General features: G+C 48.2%; 1 protein-coding gene across 2 annotated transcripts; it reads left to right on the top strand.

The window, feature by feature from the left end:
* Window positions 1-1535: 1535 nt before the first annotated feature.
* Window positions 1536-21074, top strand: FOXJ2 (forkhead box J2). Of its 2 annotated transcripts, none has more exons than XM_006738242.3 (11): window positions 1536-2688; window positions 8757-9103; window positions 10380-10454; window positions 11397-11465; window positions 11639-11779; window positions 12235-12433; window positions 14783-15205; window positions 15582-15683; window positions 16246-16455; window positions 17059-17157; window positions 18299-21074. In XM_006738242.3, the coding sequence occupies exons 2-11, from the start codon at window positions 8771-8773 to the stop codon at window positions 18385-18387; spliced, it is 1740 nt and encodes a 579-aa protein (XP_006738305.2). In that variant the 5' UTR covers window positions 1536-2688; window positions 8757-8770; the 3' UTR covers window positions 18388-21074. The 2 variants fall into 2 exon arrangements, with proteins under 2 accessions (XP_006738305.2, XP_081677279.1); XM_081821153.1 differs by lacking the exon at window positions 1536-2688 and adding an exon at window positions 7351-7480.
* The last annotated feature ends 78 nt before the right edge of the window (window positions 21075-21152 follow it).

Here is a 21152-nt window from a genome sequence, read left to right as displayed (position 1 = left end):
TTTCTGCTTTCTATTTATGTAAAGGAAATGCCATCTATTTTCTTTTTTATTTGAATATAGTTGCACACAATGTTACATTAGTTTCAGGTGTACAACCATAGTGATTGGACAAGTTTATCCATTATGCTACGTTCATCACAAATGTAGCTACCATCTGTCCCCATACATCTCTATTACAGTAAGTTTAAGGATGGTTTTTAATTCTGACAGTTCAGGGCAATGGAATAGAAGTTAAGAGTTGGGTTTTTGGAGTTACTTGGATTTGTTAGTTTAAGTGCTGATTTTGCTACTTACTAATCATGTGAATTTAGACACAGTCATAATCTCTAAGTCAGTTTGCTCATCTGTAAAATAGGTTTTGTAAGAGCAGTACCTTATGGGATTGCTAGAAGAATTAAATGTGGTAACATGCAGAGTTCTTAGCTCAATGCCTGGCACACTGTAAATATAATGTAATTTTATATATGTATAACTTAAATAAAGTATCATACATTTAGCCAGAAGATAAAAGACTTTACTATCTAAATGTGAAATGTAGTCATCAAGCTGTAATCTTGAATACAGAGTCTTTTTTCTTGAGCAATTGAAATATTTCATGGATGATATTTTTTGCTTTCATATTATTTTATATGATAGAAAGTAGAATAGTTTGAGAAAAGTTTAACAGGTCAGAGGATGAAATAGATAAGAATTTCCAGACTGGAAGAGGAAAAGTAGAGGTGGGCTCCCTGGTGGCATTTTCTGTCTCTGGATGGGGGTTATTCTGGAAGGGGCAGAGAATAACATTCTTTACTGTGTGTCACTCAGGATAAGGTATGTTACAAGATCGTCAAGTGAACTGAACGAGAAGTCACGTTTCACATCCTTTGTATACTGTACAGTTTAAAAAGCATTTTCACATAAATTATCTCATGTGGTCCTTGCAACAGCCCTAGTGGGTAGTCAGGGCGACCATCAAGGTCCCCTCCTCGCTATGATTCCACAGAAAAGGGGCCTTGCACAAGTTTATACAGAGTTTAGTCTAGAGTTTTCCCGGTTACATGCTCCTTTATCTGTTTACACATCCACTCCTTCAACAGGCATTTACTGAACTCCAGGATGATGTCAGGATAACAGATTAACTCCGTCCCAACGCCATAACCCTTTATACACTCTCTCCGGGGAACGGGAAACCCATCAAAGACGTTCCGGAGAAAACACCTCGGGTCTGTCGTGTATAGGACACCCCAGAATGCGCGTGTGAAATCGCGGCTGACAGTGTCGGGCGGGACCGGGGGACCGTCCCGATAGAGAGCAAGGGGGCTTGCCGTCCCGCGCCGCCCGCGAGCGGCTCGCGGCCGGGCGGCCCGACGGCTGCAGGTGAGCGAGCGGCGGTGCGTGCCCCGGCTGCGGGCCGCGCGGCTCTCCCGGCGCCGCGCCCCCCGGCGGCACGGCCCGCGGCTCGGCGCCGCCCGCTCCTCCTTAACCCGCGCCGGGAGGCGGCGGCGGCGGCGGCGGCCGGGCGGGCGGGGGAGGGGGAGGGGCGCGGAGCGCGGCGCGGAGGCCGGGGAGGAGCCGGGGCCTGCAGCGGAGCCGAGCCGAGCCCGAGCCCGAGCCGAGCCCTGACACTGTCCGTCCGCCTCCTGGCTCCCCGGGAGCCCGGACTGGCCGGAGCCCGAGAGGTGGCAGCGCCGGGGGCCTCACGCGCCGAAGCGAGCGGACCGGACGGGACTGGACTAGAGGAGGCGCTGCCGCCACAGTAGCCGGGGACGGGAGTCGGGAGCCGCGGCCTCCCGGACCCTGCTGCCCAGGCCAGCTCAGGGAGAGCGGGGAGTAGGAAAACCCCACCCTCGGGGCACCCCCGGAGCGGAGGCGGGAGCGGGGACGGGAGCAGCCTCTCTCCCCGCTGGAGAGGAGACCCTTACCACTCGGGCGAGGGGAAGAAGAGACCCCTGTAGGGGAGAGTCTCTCCTAGAGGCGAGGAAAACCCCCATCCTGGCCCGGGAATAGAGCTCCAGAAGTAGAAAAGGGTGATCTTACTAAAGGAAGCAGACAGAGTGAGACCGCCCCAGCGTGCCTCCACCCCTCCAAACGCACACTCTGAGCAGTTCAGGACTTTTTGAGGCTAAGAGAAAGGGGGAAATGCCTATGGAGTAGGCGCCCTCCATCCTATCCAGTACTCACAGGGGAGAGGAGTCCTTACATTCAGAAGCAGAGGACACTCCAGGGAAAGAAGAGGTGTCGGCTTTCAGCCTTTCAGGAGAGGGGAAGAACTCTCCTCTCAACTTCCTTGTACCTAGACAGTGGAACAGGGCAGAGTCCCTCCGCTCAGATCTCCAGCAGACAGAAAGAGCCCTCCACTCCCGAAAGATCCAGTTTGGGGGGGAGGGGGACTCCCCCAAGGGGGAGGAGACAACTCCTGGTTGGGAGAGGCTCCTCCCCTCCTCCCCAGGGTTACAGGCAGGGTGTGGGGGGTGTGCCACCTTCCCCAGGTAGGGCCTCCTTCTCCTCCTCCCCCTCCTCCTCCTCCCAACGCCCCTCATCCTCAGGGGACCCAGTTCCCCACCCCAGCTTGGGATGCTCAGCCAAGTACTGGAAGAGCCACTGAGGATGAGACTCTTCATCTGCCTTTGAAGAGGGGAGTCCCTCCAACCCCAAACTCCAGTACCAGGTGGTTCCCTCCCTTTGCTGGGGGAACCTTGGAGACAGGTTAGTGCTTTCTTTCACCTTCTCTGTCCTCTTTAGGTACTAGTGGGTGTAGGGGCTGAGATGGTGGCTCTTGGGTTTCATCACTGGGGAAGGTAGAGTAATAACTCAGAGAATCCTCTGGGGAATGTGTTCTGAGGAAGCTCCTGGATTCAAACTTAATATCTTGCTGCAGAAGCTCTGAGAAATGGGTTTCTTAGTGTTTGGGGACTAGATGGCTGGGATTCATTTGAAGTCCCTAGGGACATGTATGTTTTCATGCCGAGGGCAAAGGAATATCAGCAAACGCCTGCATTTTCAGAACTCCATCCATACTGTGTAATAATGATGGGACACATCCCAGCCAGACTCCCATAGTGTTCTCCATTCTTGGGCTTTTTTACTTCACTAAAGTCATCGTGGCATTTCATGGCCTAGACTTGTCTAGGGCTTCTAATGATACTACCTTTTCTTACCTTGTAAGCCTATGTCAGCTTAATGTCCACCAGAGCTGTTCTCTCCAACCCACTGTGATTACTGTCTCCTTGACAGGAAAATCAGTCTGTCCCCACCCACCCTTCCTCAGACACCAGGAGGCCTCCTCTCGTGGCATACCCATTCCTGGATGGAAGCATGGCTCTATCAATAAAATCCAAAGGGAAAATGGAAATCCCACCTGTCCCAAGGCAAGAAGAAAGGGTGTAGGGGAAGGCTAACTCCTGGGTTGAAGTGGTTCCCTAATGCTGGCCCTGTACCACTGCCCTCATGCCCTACACAGCTCCTGTCCACAGCTCCTGTCCTCCATGGACAGTTCCTCAGGAAAAAGCAGATCCTAGATAGGAAGAGAGGGGTGTTGCTGCTCAGCCTCCTTCCAGTCTTCCATAGAAATAAGCTGACGCCCCCCCGCCCCCCGGGGAGATTTGACCTGTGATGAATTTTCTTTCAGAGAAGCACCTAATGGTTTCATCTTTTCTCTTCATTTCTTGTTCAGTTCTGTGTCTCTGGAATCTTGTATTTAAGTTTTCTTTCGTGAGATAAGGAGCAGGAATCCTCAAAGCCCAAAATCGTCAGAAAAGGCAGGAGAAAGGTGCCCGAAATCCTTCTAGCTGAGGCCGGGCTGTGTGTGTTGAAGCAGTGTGTCTTTCCACCTCGGATCACCAGCAGGGTGCCTGCCTTCCTGCCTTGCCATCAGTACATTCTCATCTGTGTGCACCTCACAGCAGAACCAAGTGGGAGGCTTCATCTTTCGTGGGTTTTTATGTTTCCTTCTTTTTTCTCTGTCTGGGCCATGGTGGGCTGCCTGAGGCCCTATGTACGTCCACTTGGTCCTGGAAACTACCTGTTAGTGGTGGTATGTGAGACAGGGTTATGATCCAGGACTGCACACTGTGCTAGAGAGCGGTGTGCATATGTTTCTTAATTCAGGTGAATGTGGCTTATCTCTGTTTTGAGTGTATGTGTGTGGAGACTGTTACATCCGTGCTTTTCAGACTAAGCCTCTAGTTACCCAGAATCCTATGTTTCTGGTAGGCCTCTAGAAGCGGGTGCGCCTGCACGAGGACCTGGAGAGGGTGCTGGTAAGGCTGCCCTGCTTGGAGGAAGGGCTTGGCCTGCCCTGGCCCGTGGGAACCCTCACGAATGGCTGCATGAAAGTCATTTCTTGTGGCAGGGCAGCTCAGTGTCAGGCTGGGGCCACTTCTTCTAGAACTAGCAAGAGAGTTTCATTTCTGGTATCTCTGGTCTCAAAAGCATGAGGATCCTTGGCTCTTACCTCTAGAACTCCCTCCCCCACTTTGTGAAAAGAGCCGACTTTGGTCTAATAGCAACCCATTTCTCCCAAAGTACTTTCCCAGATGCTGGAATGCAACTTGTTGAGTGGCTCAGAGTGAACTGTATCACAGTGGCTCCAGGTGGACCCCCCACCACACAGTGTAACTGACCCTGCTGGGACGGAGTTTCCCTAATTCTCCTTGCCTCTGTGGAATCCGCTAGAAGCAGATGGCTGTTGGGTTGGATTAACTATGCTTTAGAGAGTGCTGTTTTCCAGATCATGTCTTATGACTAGACCTGGTCCCTGCTGAAAAATAAGAGATGATATCCCCTCGTTCCTTCATCTTTGGCATCTACTTGGTCCTGGCATTGGTCAGCAGTGGGGCGACACTATCCCCAAAGTAAAAGTTGGAGATTCTGACATCCCGAAAGCTATTGCAAAGTCAGTTCAGGTTTTGTGACGTAAACCATTGCAGGCTTGCTGTTTCCAGTCTTACCTCCACGGTCTGCTTTCTCATTTCTAATATTCTGTGTTTTTCCCCATTCAAAAATAATAATAGCTACACTTACCTAACGCTTACTAAACGCCTTAAAAATATTAACTCAAGGCAATCCTCACAACAATCCTGTGCAGGTACAGTTATCATCTGTATTTTATAGATGAAGAAACTAAAACACAGAGAGGTTAAGTAACTTGCCCGAGCTTGCACAGCCAGTAAGTAGTGGAGCCAGGATTGAAACCCAGGCGGCCTGACTGGTGATTGGTAATGTGGTAAACTTAACCACTGCTCTATTAGTTTTGGCATTCTGTCCAGAGCAGGAAGTTATCACTCCATAGTACCTGACCTTGGCACCATACAGAGAACAATACCTGGCCTTTCAAATAAAGTGGGAAGAAAACCGTGCCTGTTATTTTGGATCTTACACATCTCATCCAGGATCAGTCTTCCACTCCAACAGAATGTCTTTCTGTTTTTCTCTGCCTTTTTCCCAGTACTATAGTCTTCATTAGACGTCCTGTGGATGTGATGGAGCCTGCCCTTTGGCTGCCTTTCCCAGTTTCTATGGGTATTTCCTTTCAGTCTTCCAGCACGCAGAGAAGAATGTGGCCTGACTCAGGTTCTGCCCAAGCCCAGTGGCACGAGGCCCACCTGGAGGGAGATGTCTGGGTAACTAGGTTGGTTGGACTGAGAAATGGAAGTACCTCTTGTTTGCCTTTCTAATAATAGCCCTGGACATTAGCCTCGTGCCATTATTTTGGGGAGCATGGAATGTGTGGCAGCCACGAGCTCATTAAGCTTCATTCACTTCCCTCCGGGGATGAAGCTTTGGCAGTATTTATGACTTCATCCCTTTTATTGAAGGGGGAAACTGAGGCATCAAGACTTCAGGGAGCAGGGGGTGGCTAGGGACATTTAGTGAGTCAGTGTCAAGGTTGGGAATAGAACTGAGGGACCTCATCTCTGAGGTTCTATGCACTGGGCTGCCCTTCAAGAATGGGGAAGTGACGGGGGTGAGGAAGTGGGATGGGTAAAGGGAGAATGGTGCCGAAAGATCAGAAGGACCTTCTGCTGTGAGCTTCTTGTAGCTGGTAAGATGAGGATATATTTTGAGTGCCAGGCGGTATCTGGAGGGCTGACCGGGAGGGTGCTGGAGAAAGGTTAAATTTAAGCTCTCCTAACCTGGTGCTGGGGTAAGGATAGGGAAGAGCATAGAACAACTAGCAAAGGCTGAGAGTGCTTCTCTTTCTGGAATTCACAGCAGTTGGCATGTGCCAAATGGGTTCTGTAAACCACTTGAAATCTACTCTCATGTCCCTGTCCAGTGTTGGGAGAGTTTCAGATGAAGTGTCCACGGAAGGCTTCTGTGTTCTTAAGATGAGGTTTCCTAGGGACCTTTAGCAGGAGATAATAGGGAATTCTTTATAGACCTCCCCTTCTGGGGAGGACCCAGGAGAACCCTGGTCACTGAGAACCTGCATATTGTCAAGTTACTGCTCAGGGGCGCCTGGGTGGCTCAGTCGTTAAGCGCCTGCCTTCGGCTCAGGTCATGATCCCAGGGTCCTGGGATCGAGCCCCGCATCGGGCTCCCTGCTCGGCGGAAACCCTGCTTCTCCCTCTCCCACTCCCCCTGCTTGTGTTCCCTCTCTCGCTGTGTCTCTCTCTGTCAAATAAATAAATAAAATCTTAAAAAAAAAAAAAAGTTACTGCTTGGCTGGGATAACCCAGCTATAGGACCAATTATTGCCCAAAGCCCCCTGCTTTACCCCAGATGCTGTGGCATTTTGACTTAGTAATGTGCTAGGAGGTCTGAGGCTTTCTGGAATGATTAAATGGCCCTATTAGCTTCCAAGTTTCCATGATATTATAAGGCAAGATGGTAGTGGTGGGCTGTAAAGGAGGGTGGTGGGGAGAGAAGCTGAGGATAAAGGGGAAACCCCTTCATGATGCTATTTATAAACATAGCTTTTTTTTTTTTTTTCTTTCTCCTGTCAAGCAAGCAATTCTTGGGTTTCAATTGGGTCTCCTACCGCTCAGGCCCTGAGGCACTAAGGTGTTTCCTTCAGCCTTGTGGAGTGGGCGTGCTGCTGGTGAGGAGCACCGTGCAGGGTACATGTGTGTACATGCCAAGATTGTGTGGGTGGGGACCTTGGGCGAGAGGCACATGAGTGAGAAGGCTGACCCTTAGGAGAAAGGGTAAATCTCAAGGGGAGGAGAGTCCCCGCTACCGGCGACAGAGTGAGCTGACAGCCTGCAAGATGTGTTGGGAGTCAGGAGAGAGGGGTAGGCAGTCATATCTGGGATTGAGCTTTTAACTGCAAAGGATGTGGATTTGTGTGTAGTTGAATCCATAACGCTTGTGCATATTATCTGGGTGCGGATTTAGGAATGACATCCGCGATGTGTTTCTGTCCAGGATTCTGAATTCTGAGGCATGCTAGCCCTGGCTCCTCCCGAGAAATGCCGTGGTGGGACGGTCAGCGGGGGTTCGAGAAGGAAATACTGGCTGGACGCTCCCGGCTGAGCAGGCACAAACCTGCCAAGCAGTGAGTGCTTAGGGGGTTGCCGGCATGGGCTCTCAGGGAGCGCCAAATGGCTACCAAGCGCTTCCTGCCAGCCCTTCTAGACCCTGCAGTAACAGACAGCGCCGGGCGTTCTTCACCTTCCCCCACCACCACGTCACTCTGGCTACACCTCTCTGCCAGCAAGAGCGCCCAGGCTGTGTGGGTGGCAGCAGGGTGTGCAAACATCAGGCGTGGGCGGTTTGGCAGCGCCAGGAGTTTGCATGGAGGGGCAGCGAGCCTGCGTGCCTGGCTGGGAAGGAAGGAGAGAGGAGGAGGGCGGGAGAAGGGGAGCCAGCTCTTAGCCCCAGAGTGGCTATTTTTAGCCAGGCTATGATTGTTACCGGTGTGCACACAGCTGGGTGTCGTTGTCCCCCCCCTCCCCCCTCCCCGGCTTAGTGAAGCCCAGCGAGCCCAGCGAGCCGAGAGGTGGGAGGTCTTTGCGAGGACTTCTTCCTGGTGTTGGTGTCTGTGGGCGGGAACTTGCCAGGGGTAGCTTTAAAGGTGTGAGGGCAGCTGTAACTCAGATCTGTTACCTCTGTGTGTGACTTTGTGCTCTGCTGGTAATGTACATGTATCTCATTGTGATCTCTGGGTATGGGGGCCACTGTTGATGTGTGTGTCTTGCGTCTGTCCTTTGCTGGTTGTCATTTGTAATTTATGCTTAGGGTAAATCGAATATGCCTCACGTGCACATATATGGGATAAAAAGGGTGCGTGCTCAAATACATCTAATATGAAACATCTGTAAAAGTGTTGGTGTATATTTGTGTTTACTCAGACTGTTTTTCTTCACATGTTCACTTGTGCTGTCTGTGGATGTTGTATGTAAATAAAACAAGCGTCACCTAATTGGAGAGTAGACTTTGGCTGATTTTACCTGGTATATTAATTATATAGTTTAAAATATTATGTGGTAGGGCTTTAAGTAAGGAGGATTGAGGGAATAGCTCAGTTGGGTGGAGGGTTTGACTTCTCTTTTAGTCCTGACTGAAGGGAGAGTCCTGTTGGCTATGTTCTACATTAAGATGTAGGGTGAGTACCAGGTCTGTCATCTGGTAGATGACTGGTGATACATTGTTTGGGGGCTTTGGGAACACTTGGTTGAGGGCTGTCCTGTGACAGTCTCCCATGGGAATTATAATGGGAAGAAACTCTACTTCCCTTAAAGCACTAAGATTTGAATATTATTTGCCACTAGTACCCAGCTATAACACTCGTCTGTTCTATTGTCCTCTCCCCTTTGTTCTCTTCTCTGCAGAACCCAGAAGTACCATGGCTTCTGACCTAGAGAGTAGCCTTACCTCCATAGACTGGCTGCCCCAGCTGACCCTTCGAGCTACCATTGAGAAGCTTGGGAGTGCCTCTCAGGCTGGGCCTCCAGGCGGCAGCCGCAAGTGTCCCCCAGGCTCACCCACAGATCCAAATGCCACCCTGAGCAAAGATGAGGCAGCTGTGCACCAGGATGGCAAGCCACGGTACAGCTATGCCACCCTCATCACCTATGCCATCAACTCCTCTCCAGCCAAGAAGATGACCCTCAGTGAGATTTACCGCTGGATCTGTGATAACTTCCCCTATTACAAGAATGCTGGCATTGGCTGGAAGGTGGGATGGCTTCTATAACCTGGGCTTGTTTTTAGCCGTTGACAGCCTTTTTCTCTACTCTTGCTTCTTCCTATAACCTGGTCTAGTTCACTCTGACCTGTTTCAGAGATGTGTGAACTTAAAATCTTATATCTCCCATCCCCTACTCTCTTTCAGAGTGGAACAACTTTCATAAGGTATATCAGGGAAACTTCAGTGATATCAAGCCACTAAGTGTAGTTATGAGGATGGCAGGATGCTGTTGTTCATCATACCCTCTTACCTTCTGAGTCCTCAAAAAGGAGATTCATTCATTTCACAAATACTTATTGCCACTCTGCTATGTTCAAGTCACTGTGCAAGGCATGGCATTGCCTCTTCCTACCTAGAGGTAGGAGTCTCATCAGATTTCCAAAGCTTCATTGCACATAGTCCTCATCTTTTGAAAAATTGTATACCAATATAATAATAATAACAAGGTCGTTCACCAACAGCTCATCCACCAAGCAAGTAGAAAGAGGATAAGTTGTTTGGCTGGCAATAAAGCAAAGAAGGAAGACTGATGTTCTCCATCTTTTGGAGCAGCAACCCATTGGCCAATTGTTGAGTTGGAATGGGGATTTAATGTAGTTCTTTCGCTCTGTAAATCACCAGTTGACATACAAACCAGATGATGAGCTGGAGACTACTAGAAGCATTCAGCTTTTCCTTCATGAATATGTCCCTGCTAACTACCACAACCCCCAACCTCATCCGACATACATATGCAACATTATTTCTTTCCTCCAAATGTAACATTCCTGTGGGCTGTTGAGAAAACAAAGGTGAATTTGTGCCTTTGTTTTGCTCCTAATTTATATTTTGTTTTTATTTATATAAACTGTCTTAAAGTATTATTCGTTTATGGGAGATTTGAATAAATTAAGACACTGGGCAGATGTGATTTTGAGGTATTTATATGCCTGTTGTCATTTGGGTGGAAAGATTGGAAAACTATATAACCAGAAAGATTATATAGTTTGTGTGTGTGTGTGTGTGTGTGTGTGTATACAAGAAGCACCTGGTAGTCAAATTTATAGGCATTACCTCCCATCAATTTAATTTCTGCATTTTCTGATCTCAGCGCTCTTGCTATCTGCTAGGTAAGTTCCTCCGTCAGTGTAGTTAAGAGGTGCTAAGTTTGCCTGACACTTGAACTTTATTGTATGTTATGTCCTTTTGTGTCCCTCTGTGCCCTGTTGGAAAATTTTCTGCTTTACACAATGCTCAAAGCTAACTTGCTTCTCTGCTTCCCTAGAATTCAATTCGGCACAACCTTTCTCTCAACAAGTGTTTCCGGAAGGTGCCTAGACCTCGGGATGACCCTGGGAAGGTGAGACGCTCCTGTAAGCATTGAAAGAGGGGGCAGGAAGAGAGAGGAGTAGTTGACAGCCTAGAGTCCTGTGGCTGTTTTAATTACCCAGAAGAGGAAATCATGTTAATTAGAGAAGCCTTTTTTCTCAAAGGAAGAGCTTGGCTATCACGCTTGTGGGCCCCCACTAGTATGAGTGACTAAGAGAGATTGTGAAATCTTTTTTTTTTAAATAGAATTATTTATGGTAGGGTTGACTTTCATGCCCCCTTTCTTATGTGTGGCACTCTTTCTAGATGTGAAAGGTAGGCTAAATAACCTTTGTAGGAACTTTTCTGTACAAAAATCCCATGACTTTTATCTTCAAAAGGGAAAAGAGATAAATCAATTTCTTCATTCGATAGACATGGACGCTGGAGTTCAGGAGAGAGCCTTGCCTCAGATTACACAGAAGGGGAGGGTTGTGTCTGGGCATTTCCAGCTCTTTGAACTAGATACCAGAACAATCGAGGCCTGTGTTTGGACCACAGGTCATACCTCTGACATACTCATTGAACTTTTAGGACAAATTTACTCCTCAAAAATAGCCAGTACCCTCAGGATTCTGTGTGATTCTCCAGTTATTTTTCTTTTTTTTTTTTTTTTAAAGATTTTATTTATTTATTTGAGAGAGAGAGAATGAGAGACAGCATGACAGGGAGGAGGGTCAGAGGGAGAAGCAGACTCCCTGCCAAGCAGGGAGCCCGATGCGGGACTCGACCCCGGGACTCCAGGATCATGACCTGAGCCGAAGGCAGTCGCCCAACCAACTGAGCCACCCAGGCGCCCCAATTCTCCAGTTATTTTTCTTAATATAATTTTTTTTTTTTTTGGTGAAAATCCTCCCACGTATCTACTTTTCCAGAGGTGGGAATTTCCATATATAATGATTTTGTTTTCTATCGGGATGGGTTCTCCTTCCAGGGCTCTTATTGGACAATTGACACCTGCCCTGACATCTCCCGAAAGAGAAGACACCCTCCAGATGATGATGTAAGTCCCCACTTCACGGGGAGATGCCGTTTCTGAGGCAGCTGCTCAGTCCACATCCTGTCCTGTAGTTTTGGTCCTTTCCTGTGTTTGGGGCAAAGGATGAGGTAAAACCATGGGTCTCGGGAGGATGTTTAGTTTCTGCTTCTAGATTTCTGTTCTTTTACAACCCTCAGCTATCCCAAGACTCACCAGAACAGGAGGCAAGCAAGAGCCCACGGGGAGGCGTTCCAGGGGGTGGAGAAGCCTCACTGCCTTCCGAGGGGAATCCTCAGATGTCCCTTCAGAGCCCCACATCTATCACCAGCTACAGCCAGGTGAGAAGTAGAGGTGTCAGGGTGCACAGGGAAGGACGGACGGACGGACAGGTGGGTGGGTGGCTGAACAGATTCATAGATCTGCCAGTTCAAAATTCTGTATTGAGTACCTGTGATGTAGTAGGCCGATAAATTGGGAAAGAAGGGGAAAGCAGAAGAGGGAAGATGAGAGAGAGAGAGACGTAACAGAACTTTGAGAAGGATCAGATGGAAGAAAAGTGGCGAGAAGAGAAAGGGAGCCAAAAAGGTTATGAGAATGGAAGATGGACGGAGTGTGGGAAAAAGGCTCAAGGTACATCCCCATAGGAGTAAATGAGACAGACGGGGGGAAATGATGTTCACTCATTGACAAGTTAGGAGAGGATGAAGACAAGCCAGAGAGTTGGGTGAGCATGAAAGGGCTGTGTTCCTGATTTAGCACATGGGTCGAGTCTGTCTCTTACTCCTTTTTGCAGGGCACGGGATCTGTGGATGGTGGAGCGGTGGCAGCAGGGGTTCCAAGCCGAGAAAGCGCCGAGGGTCCTCCTCCCCTGTATAACACCAACCATGACTTCAAATTCTCCTACTCAGAGATCAATTTTCAGGATCTAAGCTGGTCCTTTCGCAACCTCTACAAATCCATGCTGGAGAAATCCTCTTCCTCCTCTCAGCATGGTGAGCCTGCAGTTGGGATGGGGGCATGAACGTCCTTATACTCTTGAAAGGGTGGTAACATTCTCTTCTCTCCCTTCTGTCTTATTTTTCACACGAGGAGAGGTTGATCACTGGTCAGGGGAAGCATCTCAGAAACCAAAATTGTTTGGAGTCAAGCTCTTCTGGCTTAGTTCTGACGGACAGCTGTTTCGAGAGGCAGGCTGGGTTATTAGTTTCAGAAAGTGAGTTGGAGGGATCCCCCTTCTAGAACTAAGGGCAGTGACTTGATGGCAGCAAGCAGGTCATTTAGAGGATGGCCACTAGGGGACAGCAGTGTTTCCTTTCCCTCAGAATCTGCTTCATTGTGAGACAATTTTTTAGCATATTTATATTTATGTTGATTTTTATTAAAAAAAAGGATGTATTTATTTATTTGAAAGAGAGAGCGAGCGGGTGGGAGGGGGCAGAGAGGGAGGGGCAGAGGGAGAGAATCTTCAAAAAGACTCCCCACCAATAGCAGAGCCCACCTCGGGGCTCTATCTCACCACCCTGAGATCATGAGATCATGACCTGAGCTGAAATCAAGAGTCAGACGCTCAACCACCTAAGCCACCCAGGTGCCCCGTGTTGATTTTTATTAGAAGAAATCTCAAACAGATGCATAAATAGAGAAAATAGTATAATAAACCCTCAGGTGTCCAACTTTTAAGACGGCGCAATTTTAACAGGTACTAATATTCTGTTCAGCTTGTTTCATTTACCACCCAGCTTTTTTTTTTTTTTTTTTTTTAACTGGAGTAATTTAATGCAATTCCCAGGCATGTCATCCCACCTATAGATACTACTTCAGTGTGCAGTCTTAATGATAAAGACTTGGTTATCCACTGCCATTATTACTCTTAACACAATTAATAATACTTCCTTAATATCAGTTTATATTTTGTCCATACTCAAATTTCCCGAATTACTGTGTGAGAGTAATCTAAAGTTCTTATTGGAAGGCTCCTTAAGAGATCATCTGGTCCAGCCCTCTGCAACTCCTGTTTGTTTCTGTTGTTAAAGAAATTAGAGGTGGGGGTCGACTTCGGGTGGGACATCAGAGCCTCTTCTGTGTAGTCACCTTGTACAGGCCACAGGGGATGAATGGGATGATGAAAAATGATTAGAAGCCACCTTTCGGAAAATTTATATTAACTGCCATGGATTTCTTCTTTTATATCTCGGGGGATTTAGATCTGGAGTTATGCTCCAAGATTGTAGCCTTTGCTTGACGAATGAGTCCAAGTTGGGATTGGTAGATCAGAAGTGGGGAGGAGGCAGGGGCTCTCAGAGACAAAGTGAAAAATTAGATTGAGTGAGGATTCAAGTGTTCACTCAAGTTTAATGGTGGCTGAAAGCCCCTACCTAGTCTCAGTCTCTAGCTCTTCCCTGCCCAGTGTGTGTGAGAAATTCATCCATCCTTACTCTATGCCTCACCCAACTCCATTTGTTGGTAATGAATCCAAGAAGGTGGTAACAGCAGAAGAGTGTAGACACAGGAAGCAAGGAGAGTCGGTGCCCAATGGCTTTATTTTATTTGTAATTTACCTTTTATTTATTTATTTGAGAGAGAGAGAGAGAGCATGAACAGGGGAGAGAGGGAGAAGCAGGCTCCCTGCTGAGCAGGGAGCCCAATGTGGGGCTGGATCCCAGCACCCTGGGATCATGACCTGAGCTGAAGGCAGACACTCAACCGACTGAGCCACCCAGGCGCCCCTGTAATTTACTTTTTAAACTTCCCCTGATAATCTGACTGCTTTTGACACTGTGATTCCAGGCCTACCCCCAGATCCCTGAGGAATAGCATAAAAAGGTACATGCTGACCTTTTTGGTAAAATTTGAGCACTTGCCCCACTGTCAAGGCCCTGCATCCACCTGTTGTATCTACAGAGGTGGGGGAGTCTTGGGAGGCAGAGGGAGCTGAGAGGATCCTTGCCTTCTCAGAACACCCTTACCCTTTGAAGTCTGGGTTTTTTCCCCCAAAAGCCTCCCATCTCAACCCTGTGGAAGTCCTGTTCAGTGAAAAATGCACTGCGATGTCCAGTAAGGTCAGTCGGTTAAGCGTCTGACTCTTGGTTTTCCACTCAGGTCATGATCTTAGGGCCCTGGGATGGAGCCTTGTGGTGGGCTCCATGCTCATCGGGGAGTCAGCTTGAGGCTCTCTGCTCCTCCCCTTGCTGGCCATTCTCTCTTTCAAATAAATAAATATATCAAGGAAGGAAGGAGGGAGGGAGGGAGGGAGGAAGGAAGGAAGGAAGGAAAAAAGGAAGGAAGGAAGGGAAAAAAGAATGCATTGCCAATTCACTTGGCTGCCTCCTCCCGCCCTGCAGGCTTCTCGTCTCTCCTGGGGGACATGCCGCCCTCTAACAACTACTACATGTACCAGCAGCCGCCGCCGCCGCCGCCGCCGCCCCAGCAGCCGCCGCCGCCCCCCCAGCAGCCGCCGCCCCAGCAGCCGCCGCAGCAGCCGGCCCCCGCCCAGGGACCCTCCGCTGTAGGGGGTGCGCCTCCACTGCACACCCCAAGCCCGGATGGTTGTACCCCAGCCGGGGGGAAGCCGGCTGGGGCCGAAGGCTATGGGCCTCCCTCCGTGATGGCCATGCACCCACCCCCACTGCAGCACGGAGGCTACCACCCACATCAGCACCATCCCCACCCCCACCCTGCCCAGCAGCCGCCGCCGCCGCCGCAGCCGCCGCAGCCGACTCAGCAGCAGGCGCAGGGCCAGGCTCCTATCAACAGTACTGGCTTCGGTGAGTAAGGAGGGCGCCCTGACCCGCTTGTTCTGACTGGGGCCTGGAGATGCAGTTGGTTAGGCAGTTAACAGTGGGCGCCTAGCCTCGGCCCCCCAGCAGAGCTCCTCTGAGCCAGCGGAAGTTGCTACTTAGAGCTCTGTGTTATGGAATTCTTGGACCACCTGCCATTGCTTTACATATTCTCCTGCCTAGGAGCTAGGCTGCGTCTCCCTAAAGCATCCATAGCTTTATTAGTCCTCCATCTCCCGGGAGGGAGATTTTAAGATTATCCTGGTAATGTAATTGATAAGCTTGCAGTAGTCAGTCGGCCGTTAGTTGGCTGCTGGCTTACACTTCACCCTTTTTATTATCCACTCTCCCCACCTCTTTATAGCCTTTCCTCCTGACTGGTGCTCCAATATCGACTCCTTAAAGGAAAGCTTTAAGATGGTGAATCGGCTCAACTGGTCCAGCATTGAGCAGTCACAGTTCTCAGGTGAGTGATGAGAGGAAGATGACCCGAGGGAAAAGGAGGACATTGTGAGTGGGAAGCCCACTAGAAACCAGCATCAGAAGGGGTTGGTTTGGTGAAGTTTGAGGACGGAGGATTCCATGGTTTTCCCTCCATATTTCACAAGGCGGATGATGCCAGTGTTATTGTCAGATTAATTTTAATTAACTTTGCCTTAACTCACTCAAAATATGACCGTGTTTTATCCTACCCTGTTCTGTCCCTGGAGTGGGAAGGCTCTCAGGAATTCAGAGACCTGGGCCGCTACTTTGTAGTTCTGTCACCATTTACTGGCTAAGTCACTCACTCCCTTTGAAATTTTGTTTTCTTTGCCAGCAAGATGGAAATTGTAATAAGAATTTAGGAAGGAACCAACAGAAGAAGAGTTTGAACACGTAGAGCTCTAGGAGATGTCAGTTGTTATTGGCAATGAATCTAGTCAGTGATGTTGATTTATGATGTGGTGGGAGCAGTGAGAGGGGGGTAGAGACCGGAGGGGCTTCGGGACCCCTGCAAAGGGTAGCACTTCTTGCTTCTCTGTTTGTAGAACTGATGGAGAGTCTGCGACAGGCAGAGCAGAAGAACTGGAGCCTCGACCAGCATCACATTGCCAATCTGTGTGACTCTCTCAACCACTTCCTTACCCAGACTGGTCACGTGCCCCCCCAAGGGGGCTCCCACCGGCCACCAGCCTCTGCCCGTATTGCTGACTCCTGTGCCCTTACCAGTGGTAAACAAGAGCCAGCCATGAACCAAGGTAGCGAACCGAGCAAGTTGCCAAGGAGGTGGAGGCTCTGACAAAAAGAGAGGGGGAGGAAAGGGCAGAAGAGAACTGAGAAAAGTCATCTGATGAGCAGTGACCCAGACTGAGCAGCGGGACTGGTTTGTCTGCTACGTTGGCTGAACATCTAGTGTATCAGTCAAGTCCTATACTGAAAAACTGTATGAGTCCCTTTTCCACCTTAATTTGGGAGATCAGAATTACTTACGAAAAGGGAGGAGAAAGTGCCCATTCCAGATGTGTGTCGCAGTAACCCCTACCTGGATCATATCAGATGGGGTCGTGATTCTCTACAGTTACACTATCTTTAAACCAGTGAAATGAGAGCGATTCAATGATTATGTTTCTGTATTAGTCATCCTTCGACTAGCCATGATATTTCACAATTCTAGGGACCATTAGGATCTCTTTTTGCCCTAAGTGGTGAGGACTGATAGCTTCTGCTGAAGCTACAGAAGAGAGCAAGGAAGGGAGGCGACTTTAAGGGGAGAAAGAGTACTTCTTTCCCCCTCTATGTTGGGCCCCACTTCATTGAGTAGAATGAGGTATACTCAAGTAACTCTTATCTTGCTTTGGCAGTGAACTCTTATGTGCACCCACAAGCCCCCCACCTCTACCCTGGCCCATCACCAATGTACCCAATCCCCACCCAGGACTCAGCAGGATACAATCGCCCAGGTAAGAGCCAGGAAGCTTGTTTCTCCAACAACCCAAGACTCTCTCCCCTGACAAGTTGTTTTTGCTTTCCTCTGGCTCTGAGCCTGCATTCTCTTCCCTTTTGCTTGCCCCTGCTGGGAGTGCGTGAACCTTCATGGTTCCTAAGGCTGGAGGGTGGGCCCCTTGCCAGGGAGATACATGTCATGGGAGCCTAAAGAAGGCTGATCTACTTTGAGCATAACTTGTGCCTGCAATAATAAAAGGAAGTTAAAGCAGGGGTGCTTGGGTGGCTTAGTCGGTTGAATGTCTGACTTTGGCTCAGGTCATCTCGGGGTCCTAGGGTCAAGCCCCACATCGGGCTCTGCGCTCAGCAGGGAGTCTGCTTCTCCCTCTCCCTCTGCCTCTCCCCCTGTTTGTGGTCTCTGTCCCTTTCTCTCTCTCTCAAATGGATAAATAAAATCTTTAAAAAAAAAAAAAAAGGGAAGTAAGAGCATGCAAATAGACCAAAGATGTACATTTATGTCCAGCTTTGGAATCTAGATGGAAGATATGCTCAGGCAGATACAATGAACATGTTATACAGACATACCTGCTTTGTGCCCATGTCTGCTTTCCTGTCACCTGACTCCTATATCAGGGGTCTGGGATTGAACTACCTCTGATGGGGGTGGGGGAAGTTGGAGGAAGACCCTAACTTGCCATAGATAGTATAAAATGAACAGATCATTTGCTTTTAAATACATTTTAGAAAAATTGCTATTATTATCCTGCCTAACCACAAGTGTTTTGAATTTTTTGGGTGACATCAGACTCTTTGTCTGTCTATTCCTTATCCATGTAATACATCTACAAATTTTTCTACTGTGATTTCATATAATAGTACGTTGTATATGTTTTTTTTCATTATTACATGGTCTTCATAAGTATAATTCTTAGTGGCTGCATAGTGTTAAATTGCCATGCGAGCTCTGTTTACTCTGGTTTATTTCCTGAGACCCTGCTGAAGTGGCAGCCAGCAACAAAAACAACCCTGGGCTGATAAGGACCATGGTTTCACCAGCCCTTCCTCATGGTATTATTTGGGGCTGAGCACTGCCTATCTAGATCGGTGGAATAACTTCCCAACCACTGTCCTTTTAATTTCTTTCTCTCTTCCTGACAGCACACCATATGGTCCCTCGGCCACCGGTTCCCCCTCCGGGCACCAACGAGGAGATCCCTGATGACTTCGACTGGGACTTGATCACTTAGGGCATCATGGAGAGCAGCCCTGAGCCCGAGGCTGGGCAGCGAAGTCTGGCAGTGGGGCGAGAACGGCCCTGGCCCACCCCTTCCTCCTTGCTGTATATACTTATATAGCCTCTTTTTTTCTTGCTCTGTCAGAGGAGCCACCGCGAGATGCTGCCGAAGATAACCCCCCCTTTCCTGCCTCCTTCTTCCTCTTACTTCTTGTTGTTTTCCGAATTCTTTTATTATTATTCTTATTATGGTATTATTATTATTATTGTTGTTATTATTATTATTGGTTCTATGCTGTCCCCAGTCTTCTGCCCCTCCTCCATGGACCGTGTCCACCCCTTGCTAATTTAAAACCATCTGGCCGGAAGGTGAGGCCTTGATGGTGGCAGAGCAAGGTTTCAGACTTTGATTTACCTTTTTCCTTGAGAAACTCAGTGCCAATCTCACCTGTTGGCCCTAAATTGTTTTCTGTTCCTGTCAGTTCAGTCCAGTACTAGAGAAGCCACATTCTCAAGTAAAAGGGATCTAAAACATTGCTTGGCAGCCATGAATTTGCAGGTTTTACTCAATGGTGCTAATTTTGTCCTCTGAGCTCTTCCTTGTCCCTTTATATCTTTAATCCTTACCTCTGCCGATCCTCACTCCCCATCTAGGGTAAGAGTGATGGTGGTGGTGCAGGAGGGTGACCATAAAATCCTAGTGGAATGAGAGGTCTGGGTTGGGTGGAGTCAAGTACTGTAGAGGGGCAATGGAATATAAAACAGTCTCTATGTGCTACTAGAAACTTCCATTGGCTTATTCCTTGCCCTTAGTCTATTGGAGATAGTGTTGGTCTTAGCCAGAACTCTGCTTCTGTGGTAGGGATGAGGACACCTATTCAGCATAGGTTCAGCTTTTAGGAGATGGTTTCAATTTAACCCTTTTGAGTTTTTAAACATAATTTTCTCTGGAAATTAACTGTGGCTCGTATTTGTATTTACAAATTATCCTTCAGTCCCCCTTTCCCATTCGGCAAATATTATTTTGTTCTCCTTCAGTTGTTGGCTCAACTCTTCCTCCCCTTTTATCTTCTTCCCCCGTTTTATGGATCTCAAGAAAGAAAAGTAAGCCATTATCACTCTTTTAGTTTCATCACTTCCTAGGACAAGATGGGAACCTCTTTCCCACTGACCATAGCAGAACCAAACCTATAGCATTGGTGGTAGGAGGGTGGGGAAAGGGAAAAGGAGCTGGCATACACATGGGTAGGGGATATTTCAGTTATTTAATTGTGTAGGCAAATGCTTCTCTTGGAATTCAGATCATTGGGGCTGAAGCTTTTGCCATTTGGCTTTCGAGGCGTGAAGGAAATTGGTAGATGGGAGTGAATAATCTAGAGAGGAGAGTTTACGAGGGCCAAGGGAGACCCCCCAGGAAAAGGTACAGGGACAACTTCTCTCTTTTAAGGAGGAGTGGCCATGAGTTACTGCTGCAAAGTACTTAGTGTATGTTTAATGTTAATTGTTGAATATTAGTTACGAGAGGGAAGAACAATTTTACTTCTGTTTTTATTTCACTGAATGTTCACTCTCTGAAAGCTACAGGACAAAATGTAAGGAATGGACAAGGCCACTCTCTCCGTGATTTCTGCTTTTCGTTCGTATTCTTTTATTTACCCATGATTTCCAGGAGATCTAGCTTTCTGCTCTTCTGCTTTTCACCTCATCCACCCCTTCCTTTCTTTGTAAGGGGGTTATATATGAGAGTTTGTTGAAGAAGGCTGAAGCAAAGGGGCAAGAAAGGGCGGTTAACTAAAGAGCACTTTATTTCTGTGAAGTTCTTTGTAAGAAATGGGGGTATGAGTGGCTTGAATCCCCCGTTGGGCAGTCAGTGGGGTTGAAGTATGACATAATATTTCCCATTGGGGAAAGGAGAATTTTTCTTAGAGGGTGGCAACATGCCTTTGCCCTGTGTCCCTATTCTAGGCATCTCTTCCTGATTCCTACCAGTCAAGGTGCCTCCTACACACTTCCCATTTGTTCTCCCCAAGATTCCCCCTTTACAAATGATCACTTCTCTTTTCTAAACCCCTTTTCTACTCAGATCCATACAGGATTTGCGAGGGTAGACTAAATTGTACATGTAAATGTCCCTTGTTTATAATTCATCTATGTCTTCTGAAAACTAGTCTCATGAAGACTCTGGTGGGCAGCCGGAGTAACTGAAGTTTGGGGCTTGGGCTGGAGATTAGCCATCAGGCTTCCTGGGATTTTAGCTCCCTTCCATTACACTCAGCCTTGCTAAATGGCACAGGACAAAGCTGACCCTCTTTGGGCCTCAGTTTCCCTTCCCCTCCATGAAATGGAAAGAATACTACTTTTTCTTGTTGGTCCAGCATTGCTGGGCTCGACGTATAGTTGTCGTCGTATTGGGTGATGTGTGCAAAACTGCAGGAGCTCACTGCCTACAAGAGGAAATGAGGGAGAAATAGGAGGAGAGGGACAGATGGAGCAGTTACGTGGTGTAGATCCACTCATCCTTGCTTTCCGCTCTTCGACCCCCAGGTTTCCGGTTTGGTGAGTCCTTCGTACCACCCATAATGCTTTACATTGGTGCAGGCTGGCAAGGGGGTGTATGATCTCACAAGTTGTTGTTGTTGTGTTTTGCATGCTTTCTTAATAAAAAAAAAAAGGAAGAAGAATGTTTATGGTTTTATCTTACTGGGGCTGGTCTCAAATTTCTTTTTGCCAGGGTAGGAAGGCAGAAAAGGGGAAGCATTTGTCTTCAATTGGCCTTGT

Source organism: Leptonychotes weddellii, chromosome 5, assembly GCF_054177405.1.
Source record: "Leptonychotes weddellii isolate Sample4059 chromosome 5, ASM5417740v2, whole genome shotgun sequence".
Classification (NCBI taxonomy): domain Eukaryota; kingdom Metazoa; phylum Chordata; class Mammalia; order Carnivora; family Phocidae; genus Leptonychotes; species Leptonychotes weddellii.
Note: the sequence above shows the minus strand (reverse complement) of the source record. Positions and strands in the feature narration are given on the sequence as shown.

Bases quoted from the DNA above. Each gene is read 5' to 3' on its own strand.
- FOXJ2 (XM_006738242.3), top strand. From the start codon at position 8,771: ATGGCTTCTGACCTAGAGAGTAGCCTTACCTCCATAGACTGGCTGCCC. The intron at 15,206-15,581 runs GTGAGTAAGGAG...ACCTCTTTATAG, and splicing joins TATCAACAGTACTGGCTTCG to CCTTTCCTCCTGACTGGTGC. The intron at 15,684-16,245 runs GTGAGTGATGAG...CTCTGTTTGTAG, and splicing joins TGAGCAGTCACAGTTCTCAG to AACTGATGGAGAGTCTGCGA.